General features: G+C 41.2%; 1 protein-coding gene across 1 annotated transcript in view; it reads right to left on the minus strand.

Annotated features, from left to right (window-relative positions):
- ect2 (epithelial cell transforming 2) overlaps nt 1-12962 on the minus strand; it is a 141743-nt gene extending 128781 nt beyond the window's left edge. Inside the window, exons 1-3 of the mRNA XM_034180361.1 lie at nt 12489-12962; nt 9558-9748; nt 7759-7838 (exon numbers count right to left, since the gene is read on the minus strand). Coding sequence (XP_034036252.1) covers nt 7759-7838; nt 9558-9690 — 213 coding nt within the window. The 5' untranslated portion in view covers nt 9691-9748; nt 12489-12962. The remainder of the gene's footprint in view (nt 1-7758; nt 7839-9557; nt 9749-12488) is intronic.
- Between the last annotated feature and the right edge of the window lie 721 nt (nt 12963-13683).

A 13683-nucleotide genomic window follows, 5' to 3' on the forward strand; every position in this document is an offset into this window, starting at 1 on the left:
TGCACTAGAAAGAAAGAAGAGTTTGTATGGGGAGAGGAACAACAATGCTCATTTGATATGGCAAAGGAAGCCATACAGCAGGCTGTGTCCTTAGGAAAAATGCAATCAGGACCAGTAGAACTTCAAGTGTCTGCTCTAAATGATTATGCTAATTGGAGCTTATGGCAAAAACAAAACAGGATACGAAAACCTTTAGGATTCTGGTCGAGAAAACTCCCGGACGCAGGTATGCGTTATACACCTTTTGAAAAACAGCTTTTAGCATGCTATTGGGCGTTGATTGAAACTGAATCACAAACGGTGGGACATGAAGTAATGATGAGGACACAGATACCTATTCTCTCATGGGTGATGAGTAATCCCACCACTCACCGAATAGGGACAGCTCAGGAGGCTAGTGTAATAAAATGGAAATGGTATGTGTCAGAGCGTGTAAAACCAGGTGAAAAAGGGGTGTCATTGCTGCATGAACAAGTAGCTGATGCTCCTGAGGAAGATGAGGAACCTTTTGAAGTTCAACCATTGGAGGAATTTCCTGTTAAAGCAGGAAAAAGGTGGGATGATTTGTCAGATGATGAGAAAAGTCGAGCATGGTTTACTGATGGTTCCTGTCAATATCAAGCAGGAAAAAGGCGATGGAAAGCAGGAGCTTTTAACCCACAATTAGGTCAGTCTCTGGAAGAATTAGGAGAAGGAAAAAGCAGTCAGTGGGCGGAGTTGAAGGCCGTGCATGTGGTGGTCATGCAGGGAGGACCACAGGGCCTCCATATTTATACAGACTCATGGTCAGTGACCCAAGGACTACTTACCTGGATGCCTACATGGCATGCCACTAATTGGAAAATACATTCTAAAGAAGTTTGGGGAAGAGAATTGTGGGAAGACATTTGGGAAAAGGCTAAAACAATTCCTATTACTGTGACGCATGTAGATGCACACACAAATGGACAAGACTCAGAAGCTTTATATAATAAAGCTGCAGATCAATTAGTAAAAGTAATGATTGAATTAAGACAATCCAGCCCAGGATTGGCTAGATGGGCTCATGTCAAAGCAGGACATTGGGGGGTTCAAGGTACCCTAAAATGGGCCAGAGATCGAGGTATTGATCTAAAATTGGATGATGTGAAAACAGCAATTACTGAGTGTGAACAATGTCAACACCACCGGAAGGGTGTTCCTCAACATTTGCATGGGCAGTTAAATCGTGGTAAAAGTCCCGGTCAAATTTGGCAGTTAGATTTTATTGGACCACTGCCCATGTCTAAGGGATGTAGACATGCATGCACTGCTGTAGATACATTTTCTGGGGTCTTGGTAGTGCATCCATGTAAATTTGCAAATCAAATGGCCACACTTAAGTGTTTGAAAATAATACAGCAGTATTATGGTTTGCCAGTACTCATTTTACAGGAAATAAAGTGAAAGAGTGGGCCCAAGAACATCATGTTGAATGGATTTATCATATTCCCTATTACCCGCAAGCGGCGGGGTTAATAGAGCGAATGAACGGGCTTCTTAAAGAGACCCTACGGAAGCTGTCAAAAGATCGCACTATGCGACATTGGAAACAGGACTTGACTACTGCTGTGGATCAGCTGAACAATCGACCTTTAGGGTCGGGATCCACACCCTTGATAAGAATGATTTCAGGAGAAATGATAGAGCATACTACAGAAAGCATCAAAATGTGGAAAATTGATCCACAAGCGGAACTACCTGTCAGAGCAACTCCAGGCTCAGCAGGACTAGACTTAAGAACATTGACTACTGTCACATTGGTACCTGACCAAATTCAAGTGGTAAAAACAGGACTAGGCCTACAGTGTCCGAAGGGCACATATGGGCATGTCCTGCCACGTAGTGGTCTATCACTCAAAGGGCTAACTATTCAAGCCGGAGTGATAGATGCAGATTATCAAGGTGAGATTGGAGTGGTTTGTAGATTGTTTGGAGAACAACCCCTGATATTGAACAAAGGGGACAAAATTGCTCAATTAATCATTAAACCTTGTGAAATGGGGTTGGTACAGGCCTCAGATCAAGCAGGTGCCAAAGTTTGGGTGAAACAACCTAACGGACCGCCTAAGGCGGCAGAAATTATAGCTCAAGGGAATGATGCAACTGTTAGTATACTCTATCAGGGTGAAGAAAAATGGGTAAATGTGCCTGTATCAAAGTGTTATGTAAGAGAAGACTAATCGTTGTCATTCTACCCGTAGTTACACTTGTGTTGTCTAGGCTCGGATTGATGCCCTGCTGGGAGTTGCTGATCGGGCGATCGAGGACCACAAGAGGCGGGCGTCGCTATGGCAACCAGTGGAAGCCCCGGGATTGGAGGTGTCGGCTGCTGGGTCATACTCCTCCTTGTAGGTGGTGCCATGGTCCCCTGTTGCTGGGGAATGACGGAAGGACATCAAGTGAGAGAAGTCCAACCACGAGTGGAGCTCGTCTGGAGAAATCTCACTAAAACAAGCCAACAGGACAATTTTACTTGTGCCCACAATACGAAATGTCCATTTGGAAACCTAACTAGTAAATGTCCAATTTACCAATGTAGACAATGTCTTAAAGGGAAATACACTGTACTTATGGTAGAAAAAGGGTGTCACTTGACAGTGTCATCTCTAATACATATGTGTGTGCAGAATGATACCACCAAGAACTGTAACCCCTCACCAAATGGAACACATTGGAATATTACTGCAGAATCATCAATATGGATAATTAATTGTACTGCTATGATAAACAGAACACGTTGGAGATACCCAATTTGGGTACTACCAAAAGAGGCTAAGGCAACACAAACCCAGGTTGCACCTTTAATTGATACCTGCACCTATTTGGCACAAGCAACTGTGAAGACAAAAGTATATTGGCAAATTACCTTTCCAAATATTCCGGTATGTAGAAGACGTCGAAGGGCATGGTATGATACTCTATTAGGAGGAACAGGGACTGTCCTGGGAGTATCAAACACAGTTGATAATGAGGTAACTAGAACAATGCTATCTAATACTGGACAATATTCGTCTCAAGCGCTCCATCAGGTTGGAGAGTGGTTACCAACCGCATTGGTGGGGCAATTACAAAATGCTAATTTATGGCAAAAAAGTTTTCAATGGCAATTGAAATTATGGAATGAAACTTATGATGCATTTAAAAATATTTCGCATATGGGAAATTGGACAGCATGTACATTACAAACCATTCATGCAGAGGCTCAAAGGGAAAGATTTCAGCGAATAGTTACTACAGGGAACTATCATGATTGGAGAAGGATTTGGAACATTAGCAACACCTTATGGTTAAAGCTACATCCAGCATATACACAATGTAATGAAACAGTATGTACTGGGTATTGGACCCAGTACAATGTGACACAACCAAAGGTTGTTTGTAAATATCAAGTGTTACCTGTGATAACGACTAATGGCTATTGGTTCTTGCATATGGATGGAGAGTGGTTAGAACCAAAAACTAATACGACTTTTGATACCAAAATGTGTGACAAAACAGATAAAGGTATGGCCTGTGTGCTGCAAACGGGATATGCCAATCCATGTCTAACCGACTCAGAGGTTGTACTTTGTGACTGGACTAGGGAAACACCAAGAGAAATGTTGTGGCAGATTGGCCCACATGCTCTGTGTGTTGCAACAATGAAAAATAATTCACAAGTACCTTCGGTTCCGTTTACTGGCTGCCTGAACAATGTGCACTTATGGCATTGGGGAAACCGGACGTATCGTTTGACTAATTATTCTGTATCGAGTCGGCTGACTTCGGTACAGTGGGATGTATTGCATTCCCCATGGAGTCTTTCCCTGGAGCGTTTCAAATGCGCATTGGAACAATCTACGGAAATTCAGCAATTAATAGAGTCACTTACGTCCAACATCTCCAGTCTCATGGTGTCTACATTGATAGCTAGTGACCGGGTAAAACATGTGGCAAAATTAGTACAGCAAGCATCAGCACATCATTGGTGGGATATCTTTTCAGGGATGTCTGTCACTGCCAGGAGTACCTTAGTGCCACCTTTGATACTATTAATTATAGCAATATGTGTGATGACTTTTTGTAACACTTTTACATGTATCTATGTTATACGTTTAAGGCGAGAGGTGGAATGGGTAATATTTCAACGAATGCGATGAAATTGACACTGTTAATTCATGATCCTTTTGGAGTAAACCAATATAATGTTACATTAGACCCCACAACATCGGGTTTTGTATGAGTATATTGTTTGGGACAGGTATAATCACGACTATATTACTCAAAATTTTGTTTGTGAATCACTGGAAGAAATGTGGGAAATGCTATGGCAGGACATAATCGTTGGAATAGGCTGGAGCCCAGCCTTACCTGAATCTGTTGGTGGTTACATAAATTGACTGGTGCAAAACACCAAGAGTGGAATGTATAATAAAAATGTTATTGTGCTGTTTTGCACCTGTCTTAAAGTAACCCTGAGAATGTATTTGTTATTTAATTTTGTTTTAGCACTCTGGGGTCAGTCTGAACTGGGAGCGAAGAGCTGGATGTACTTATTATTACACTGATAGCACGACTTTGTTTTTTGTAGCCACTAACGACTGGGAGTGAAGCATGCTGGGATCATTCGGAACTGGGAGCAAAGAGCTGCTTTTATTATGTCTTTGTAAGAGAGAGAAAATAACTTTCAGATGCCTGTTGATTAAAGAAATTATGTGCGCCAGGGAGGTTGAGTTGGCCACTCACCCTCCCTTCGCGGACACACTAGAAAAAAGGGAGTAGAACCATGCTTCAACAGAGTCTGCTGCGGGTTAACGTACGAACGCCCAGCCGGTTGACAGGCGCACTCTGCTGAAGGTGTTGGCTCTCCACCTTAAAGGCGTCACGGTAAGAGAAAAATGCGCTGCAACCACTTGTGTTTGATGTAACTGCTTTTGTGGGGAATAAATATACGCCTTTTTATTCTAGCAAAATGCAGTCTGTGTGATCATTTCTGTGCGCCGATCTGACCGAACCTTGTGTTTCAAAACACTTGGTCTATCAGTATGTTTGCCTTTAACAACCTTCCCATGTTGTTTGTATTTGGTCCAAAGTTTAGACACAGCTGACTGAACAACCAACATCTTTGCGTGATGATTTACCCTCTTTTAAGAGTTTGATAATCCTCTCCTTTGTTTCAATTGATATCTCTCGTGTTGGAGCCACGATTCATGTCAATCCACTTGGTGCAACAGCTCTCCAAGGTGTGATCACTCCTTTTTAGATGCAGACTAACGAGCAGATCTGATTTGATGCAGGTGTTAGTTTTGGGGATGAAAATTTACAGGGTGATTCCATAATTTATTCATCAGAATTGAGTCAGTCCATATTTTTTTCCCTCTGCTTGGTCTAAAAAAGTAACCATTACCGACAGCCACAATTATTTTTCCTGATTTCTTAGTGTTTCTTAAAGCCAGAAAGTTGCCATTTGAAATGATTTTAGTTTTGTGTCATGTCTGTGATGTGCTTTTTTTCTACAAAATTAAACAACTGAATGAACATCCTCCGAGGCCGGTGATTCCATAATTATTGCCAGGGGTTGTAAGGGCAGAATACTACTGGAATCAGTTTGAATAAGGAAAGTTGTTTTTTTTTTCCCCTCACCTAAATGGATGCTGCACTCACTCCAGTTTATCATCTGGAATAGTCCCAGATTGCATTTCAGAGCTTCTAGAATTCAAACATTTTCGTGCACATGGTGTTGGGGGGTAATTTTGGGTTTCAGCTTTTTTTGTTTTGTTTTGTTTTTCACCACTTTCATCCCTGAATATGTGAAATCGTGAGTCACTTTTGTGCGGATTAAAGTTACTGAGACTCCTGTCTTGTTGCGAGAAAGAAATGAGAATTGTCCTCTGTTCTGTTCACACAGCTCCAAATGTTGCGCGGCTCTCTGACGAGTCAAGTTAGAACGATAGAGTCCAGTCGGAATTAATAATTTCAAAGCGAAACACCATTTTGTTTATTTTTATTTATGTCCAGACTTCAAGGATACAGTGACCAATTTCATATTTATTTACTTTAAGACTCAATGAAATACACAGAAAACCTGTAAAGCCTACTTTTAGCACAAAATTCACAAAAGGTATTGATAAGGGAATAGATAAGGAACTGGATCGATAAGCAGAATCGATAATGACATTAATATCGATAAAATCTTATCAATACCCATCCCTAGTGTTGTGAAGTTGGTCATATTAGCGGACCTTTCTGCCAAATGTTCCTCTATTTGATCCATGACTGAAATGTAATCGGCGTGCGCACTGCAAAAATTTTAAATATGACGGGAGAGGAAGGACTGAATCTGGAAAAGTGCCCAATCAAAGCTCTTGTGGTGTCCATGGTTTAGACGTGTGGTTTCAATTTTTGGGAGACGCACGTCAGGCAACACAGAGGGCTCTGCATCGCCATACCACGACAAATTGTGTGCCAGTGCGGGGACCTAATTCGTGCAAGTGTCAAGGTGCATTAATTAACAAAGAAACTAATATTAACTAAGCCACTTTCAAATGAAACCACTCATTTATGGAGAAAAGCGCCACTACACTTTAACTGTTTCAAGGTCATTTAGGCATGTTCTGGAATGCTGAACAACAGCATTAAAGCACTAACCAAGTAAGCTTTGTTCTGCAGCGTGCCCAGGTTTGATTCCAGAGGTCAACAACCTTTCAATGTGACTGTCAAATAAATGTTAAGACAAAAATAATCCCAAAAAACACTGGACATGTCCTTTTATGCACACAGCGCACTGTGAAAGTCTTGAAGAAGCGAACATAGAACACATTCCCCAGAGCTGCATCAAATGTAAAGGTTTAAATCTGTTGAACTTTGAGCATGTACTGCCGTGACTTTTGTGCTTGCAGCCAGAGTCAAAGCGAGAGAGACATATCTTTTGAATGCTCAATATTAACACTTAAAATGATGCATATGCATGTCAATAACACACCTTCCACTCAAGTCATCACAACCAGCCAATCATCCATGTGCAGCACTGTGACCTCACAACACTATAATATTTTTATTGGACTCCCAGGCTCAACATATGACTCAAAAGACCTTTGCAGGATTGGGTTGGGGGTTAAAGTGGGAAGAACTCTGACAGAATTATCTTCAAATTCCCACCGCCCCCATGACGTCATTCAACAAAAAGGAAGCCCCCCCACCAGGAACATTTAAATTAAGTGTAACAAAAACAAATAAAGATAATTATGGTGACCACCATTATTTTACATAATTTATTACAATATAAAATGTTAATTTTGTATTGAGCTGTGGGATTATTTCAAGTCTGAACATTTAAATAAATGATATTCTATGTTTGTAGAAAAGCAACACCACTTGCAAAGGATAACATTAGAACTAGCCATCAGTAATGGAGTCCATAAACTTTGCTTCATTTTCTAAAAACAGTATCAACACAAATACTTGTGTTATTCCTGAAAAGCTTCAAGAGTGAGTGTTGGCAGCATTTCATTAAGCAGATAATTTTAACAACAAACAATAAGAAACTGTTGACACAAGAGCTATAAACTTCCAAATCCAGTTTCTGTGTCCTATTTTTCAACCTGGAATGTCAGAAAGGCATCTCCCCCCCCCCCCCCCCCCCCCCCCCCCCCCCCCCCAAGAGCAGTGACGCTGACAGGCAGAGATCACAAAGGACTTTTACATTAACAGAAGCCGTTGGACCACAGCGAACCTTCCGGACTAAGAGGAATGACGTACCTGTAGTGCTTTGACCAGTGCTCCATTTCTGCCTACTTCACCCACCAGAACAACTCTGGTCTCTACTTTTGGCAGCATATCTGACAGACAGCAAAAGAGAGACAGAGTGATTAAAAATGAAAGAAAAAGTAAATTGGAATGTGGCACAAACACAGTACAGCCACACACGACAGGGGACAGAGAGACCAAGAACCAGGTCATCTAACAAGATGATGTGAAGTTTTCTTTTAGTTTTTTTTTTTTTTTAGTTTCCATTTTGACTGACAGCCTGAGGTTAAAGCAAGGGAATAGAATGATATTGCTGATTAACAGAGAACAGAAAGAAAAGGCTGCATCAAGCCTGAAGCTGAGAAGATGACCATGTGGCAATCAGACAACTCGGCAACAGCACAGTAAAGGTCCAGTCAAACATACATGCTGCAGGAGTGGGACATTCTATATCATGGTATAATGTGTAAGAGCATAAGAAATATGAATAACAACAAGCATCCAGACAACTTCAGTGACCCACCACTGCCTGAGACAAAGGAAACCAATCAGATCGCAACCGGCGCTTTGATCGGTTCCCCGAACCGATCAGACAGCGTTCCCCCCGTCTGTGGGAATGATCAAAGCGCTGGGAACTGTCTGGTCACGACCGGCACTTTAAAAGTTTAAAGAATCACAGTGCTTCATCCATTCACGGCAGCGTTTTTCCACAGCCATCAGGCGACTCATCAGCATTCTGGTTGCGATGAAAATGATCCACCAAGACAAAAATAAAATAATGTTAAATTACTGTTTCTGACCCGCACCACACCGTGCAGTACCAACCCGAACCACAAGGTGGAAATGGGTCTGTCAGCATTCGCTAGCTAATCGTCAAGGTGTGACAGCTGCGTTAATTTATTAGACGTACGCCCACATATGCCAGCATTTTTAATACGGTCTGCAAATGCAGGCTAAATCTTCAAGGTGTGACAGGGCCTAGCAACATTTAGAGTTCATCCAGTCTGCCTACATGAATAAATGTTTATGTGTCTATTATGACAGTTTTGTGTGAGACAAGCCATACAACAGTAGACTAAGACAGCCAAAACAAAAGTCTTGGTGAGCTGAAATGCAGACAGACATGTTAGTTTCTGTATCCAGGATTGGCCAGTTGTGAATAGGTTTAAAATCTCAGGGTGTGACAAAGATTTACAACTGTGTTTCAAAACATTTATAATGTGGTCAATTTTTATTTGTTGTCTTTCTGATGCCTGATTCTGGGTTTTTTTTTCCCTCTCTGTTTGAGGTGCAGCTCCATTCAGAGATGGGTGTGGTGTCTGTTTCTGTAACCCTCCTGTGCACCGGCAACATTATATTTGTTTAGTGAATTGTTTTGTAAATTATGTCGGTAGCATGGCCCAAGCAGAGGGTCACCCCTTTGAGTCTGGTCTGCTTCAGGTTTCTTCCTCAAATCATCAGAGGGCATTTTTCCTTACCAGTGTCACCTGTGTGCTTGGTCTGGGGGTTGGTAAGGTTAGACGTTACTTGTGTGAAGTGCCTGGAGGCAACTTTGTTGTGATTTGGCGCTATATAAATTAAAAATAAATTGAAACTGAAAATCGAAATATTTCAACCTACTACGTCAGTCTGAGACAGCAAATTTTCAAGCGTGTCAAAACATTTCAGAACAATCATTAAAAAAATTGGGTCAGTTTTGAAACTGCCATCTGTATGTGCAAAATCATTTACAAGGACATCGCATCATGTATTGAGTATGGCCAGAAAGATGGGAGAAAGAAAAGAAATAATGGTGACACTTGCAGTCTGACCTTCCCCGTCTTCAGACGTCAGGCCCAGAAACACATGGTCCTTTGTTGTTTCAGCGATCCTTGAGTCGTAGACTGAAGAATCCACCAGCAGACTCCGTGCTGTCCCTAAAGTCACGATGCTGCTGTCAGCCATGGCAAGATCCTAAGGTGGCACCAAACTGTCCAAACTATCAAAAGTTACAGGGAATGAACTGAGTCACACAGAGGGAGAACACAGGCAGAAAAGAAACACAAGGAAAGTAAAGACATGACAAAGACAAGGAGAAAGATGACAACTGTCAAACTAAAGGCAAGAGGCACAAATTGCCATGAATTCAAACATACATTCTCACCCAGTGTGACAGTGTAACATCAAAATTTATGTCTGTGAACTTTGAAAAAAGTCAGTAAGGCAGTTAATGTTTCTGCAATCTGCTTTGTTGTTTTCATACAAGTGGCCACATAATACTATCTGGTTTTGGAAAACAAGTACTGGGTACACTGAAGCACACCATTTCATTATCTGAAAACTACTGGGCAATTCTATGGTAACAGAATTACAACAGCAGCAATATCTGTCCATGTTTTAGCTGAGCATTGATTTGTTCTGATTTTAATTCTATTACCATAGAATCGCCTGATTTGCAAAAGCTGTGATTTATAGATTAATTAAATGTTGGTATCATATGCAAATTAAAAATAAATTGCAGCATACATTCTGATTTTGGAAAAGTAATCAATGGACTCAATTTTACCATTACATAAATTATTCATCAAAATGCAAGACCGTATATTAAGAACTTTCTGGATTTGAAGTGAGCACACTGCTGGGTGGGTATATCAGTTTGGATATCTGGATTTGGACACGAGCTATGGAAAAATCTACACCCTCAATTTTTATTTATCCATTATTTATACAGGTAGTCTCATTGAGACATGACGTTTCATTCTCAATGACTGGCCAATCATTAATACAATCCAACTGCACTGTCAGCAGTGACTCTGACATATCAACACAGTCTGTCTCTGTGGAACTCCACTATGCACCTCTCAACTGCCCTGTCATTGTGAACACTGGATGATAGGGTGCATCCAGAAAGTATTCACAGCGCTGCACTTTTTCCACATTTATTATGCGACAGCCTTATGGCAAAATGGATGAAAATCATTTTGTTCCTCCAAATTCTGCACACAATACCCTATAATAACAATGTGAAACTTTTTTTTTTTTTTGCAAATTTATTGAAAAAAAAAAAAAGTCACATGTACATACATGTTCACAACCTTTATCATGAAGCTCAAAATTGAGCTCAGGTGCATCCTGTTTCCACTGATCATCCTTGACATGTTTCTACTGCTTACCACCTGGGGTAAAGTCACTTGATTTGACATGATTTGGTAAGCCACACACTTGTCTACATATAGCAGCCCACAGTCAGAGCATAAACCAAGCATGAACTGAGCAATCGGGGGAAAAGGGCCTTAGTCAGGGATGTGACTATGAACCCGATAGTCACTCTGTCAGAGTGCCAGCATTCCTCTATGGAGAGAGGAGAACCTTCCAGAACGACAACTATCTCCGCAGCATTCCACCAATCAGGCCTGCATGGTAAAGGTGCCAGACAAAAGCCGCTCCTTAGTAAAAGGCACTTGGCAGCCCACCTGGAGTTTGCCAAAAGGCATCTGAAGGACTCTCAAACCATGAGAAATAAAATTCTCTTGTCTGAAGAGACAAAGATTTTACACTTTGGCATGAATGCCAGGCATCATGTTTGGAGGAAACCAGGCACCATCCTTATAGTGAAGCATGGTGGTGGCAGCATCATGCTATGGGGATGTTTTTCAGCAGCAGAAACTGGGAGACTAGTCAGGATTGAGAGAAAGATAAATGCAGCAATGTACACAGACATACTGGATTAAAAAAAAAAAAAAAAAAAAACGCTGCTCCAGACCGCTCTTGACCTCTTGACTGGGTTGATAGTGCATCTTTCAGCAGAACAATGACACTGAACACACAGCCAAAATATCACAATATCAATGTCCTTGAGTGGCTCGGCCAGAGCCCAGACATGAATAAGTAAAGCTACCTTGTCACTTGCACAAATTTGATCCCCGCACTGGCACGCAATTTATCGTGCCAATGCATGTCATTAGAGGGCACACTTGAAAAACTACTTTGACACTTGCATGAATTTGATCCCCGTACTGGCACGCAATCTTGCATGCCAATGAGTAAACTCGACGCAAACTGTGTGTAAACTGTGCAAGGTTTTGCACGCAGTAACACACATTGACACGCAGTGTTTGCAAATAGGTTGCTCAGTGTTCACAACTAGTTCATGTGAGTGGCACAAGGCAGTTCACAATCAATCAAATTTGTGCAAGTGTCAAGGTGGCTTAAGTCCCTGCGGCTGCACCCTCACTCTTGGTCACTACAACAGATCCGAGGTGGATATGGATGTTGAATTGGCATACGTTTTACGCCAGATTACATGGAAAAATGTAGCAGGGGTGGGTTTTGAACCAGGAACCTTCTGCACTGAAACTAAGTGCACTAACCACTTGGCCACCCATATTATTATTTAGGGTTTTGTGTGTGTGTGTGTGTGTGTGTGTGTGTGTGTGTGTGTGTGTGTGTGTGTGTGTGTGTGTGTGTGTGTGTAAACAGTCTGACAGTCTTTGTCAGTTTCAGCATAGTGCACAATAATAAAAAAGTTTTTGTTTTCAGTTCAAATGAGTCTATTCTTTCAGACAACCCACAACGTCATCAGACTGTAAACCTGCTATCCATCTAATATCTGACACTTTAATGCTATTAGTTAAGCTAAAATTGTAGAAAATAAACATTACACTTTTAGCTAATTCCTCTGCCCTGGCGATGGTTTACATGAGCGTTAAGTAGTTAGCGTGTTACTTTACAACGCACAATTTAAAACGCAAAGCCAAACTTACCGACTGTAGTGGTGGTTGGTAACTTTGATGTTTAAAAAGAAAACAAGCGGCGGTTGACCAGCTAAGTAGCTCTGAAGCTAACTTGTGTAAGCTAGAGAACGAAAGCAGAAATACGAACACCGAACCGGTGATACTTTGTTTTCAATCCGAACCACTGATAACAAAATAAAAAAAAACCCCCACACACGCAAGCATGAAATCAGTGCATATTGGTCTTATAAAAGGGAAAAACAGTCCCGATTTTCTACTCCTTAGTTTGTTGACAGCGACTCCATAACTGCGGAAAATATTGCAGCCTGCTCCGTGAGCTCAATTCAAAAAGTAAGACGAAGAAGGGAGCAGCGCGCTCATTGGTCAACAGTGACGCCATGCTGCTGGTGACGCTTCTTATTGGTCAGTTCATTCACATCGTGACCTGTGATCGTGACGCATTTACTCGAACCGCCCAGGCCAGAGGCGTTCAAGTACGGTCCAAAAAAAGGCGTTCATGTACGGTCGTTTGTCCTTTGTTTTAATGAATCTAGACACAACGTTAACACGAAAATCCGTGAAGTAGTTTCGACGTAAGACTTCAAAGCCCATATAAAGTGAAATGTTGATCCAGAATCCGGATCCGGATCACCTCAAAATTCAGTGGAGTCTTCCATGACCTAATATCTATCTGTGGTGCAAATGTGGTGATAATGCATGAAATAGTTTTGAAGAAATCTTGATTCAGAATCCAGATCTGGATCTGGATCACCTCCAAAATTCAGTGGAGTCTTCAAAGCCTATATAAAGTGAAATCTTGATCCAAAATCCGTATTCGGAACTGGATCGCCTCCAAAATTTAATGAAGTCTTTCAAGACCTTATATGTATCCATGGTTAAAATTTGGTGAGAATCCGTGAAGTAGTTGTGATGAAATACTTCAAAGCCTGTATAAAGGGAAATCCTGATCCAGAATCTGGATCCCGATCCAGATCACCTCCAAAATTTAATGGATTCTTCCACTGTCTAATATATATCTGTGCTGACAATTTCATCAAAATTTGTGCAGTAGTTTTGACGTAATCCTGCTAACAGACAGACAAATAAATAAATGTCAATGATTTTATTATGTCCTTGGTGGAGGTAATTAATGAGGAAAAATGAGGAAAAAAACCCTTTCAGAACTTTTAATGCATGAGCACAATCAAAAAAACCTGCTTTCCTT

Source organism: Thalassophryne amazonica, chromosome 10, assembly GCF_902500255.1.
Source record: "Thalassophryne amazonica chromosome 10, fThaAma1.1, whole genome shotgun sequence".
In the NCBI taxonomy this organism is placed as follows: domain Eukaryota; kingdom Metazoa; phylum Chordata; class Actinopteri; order Batrachoidiformes; family Batrachoididae; genus Thalassophryne; species Thalassophryne amazonica.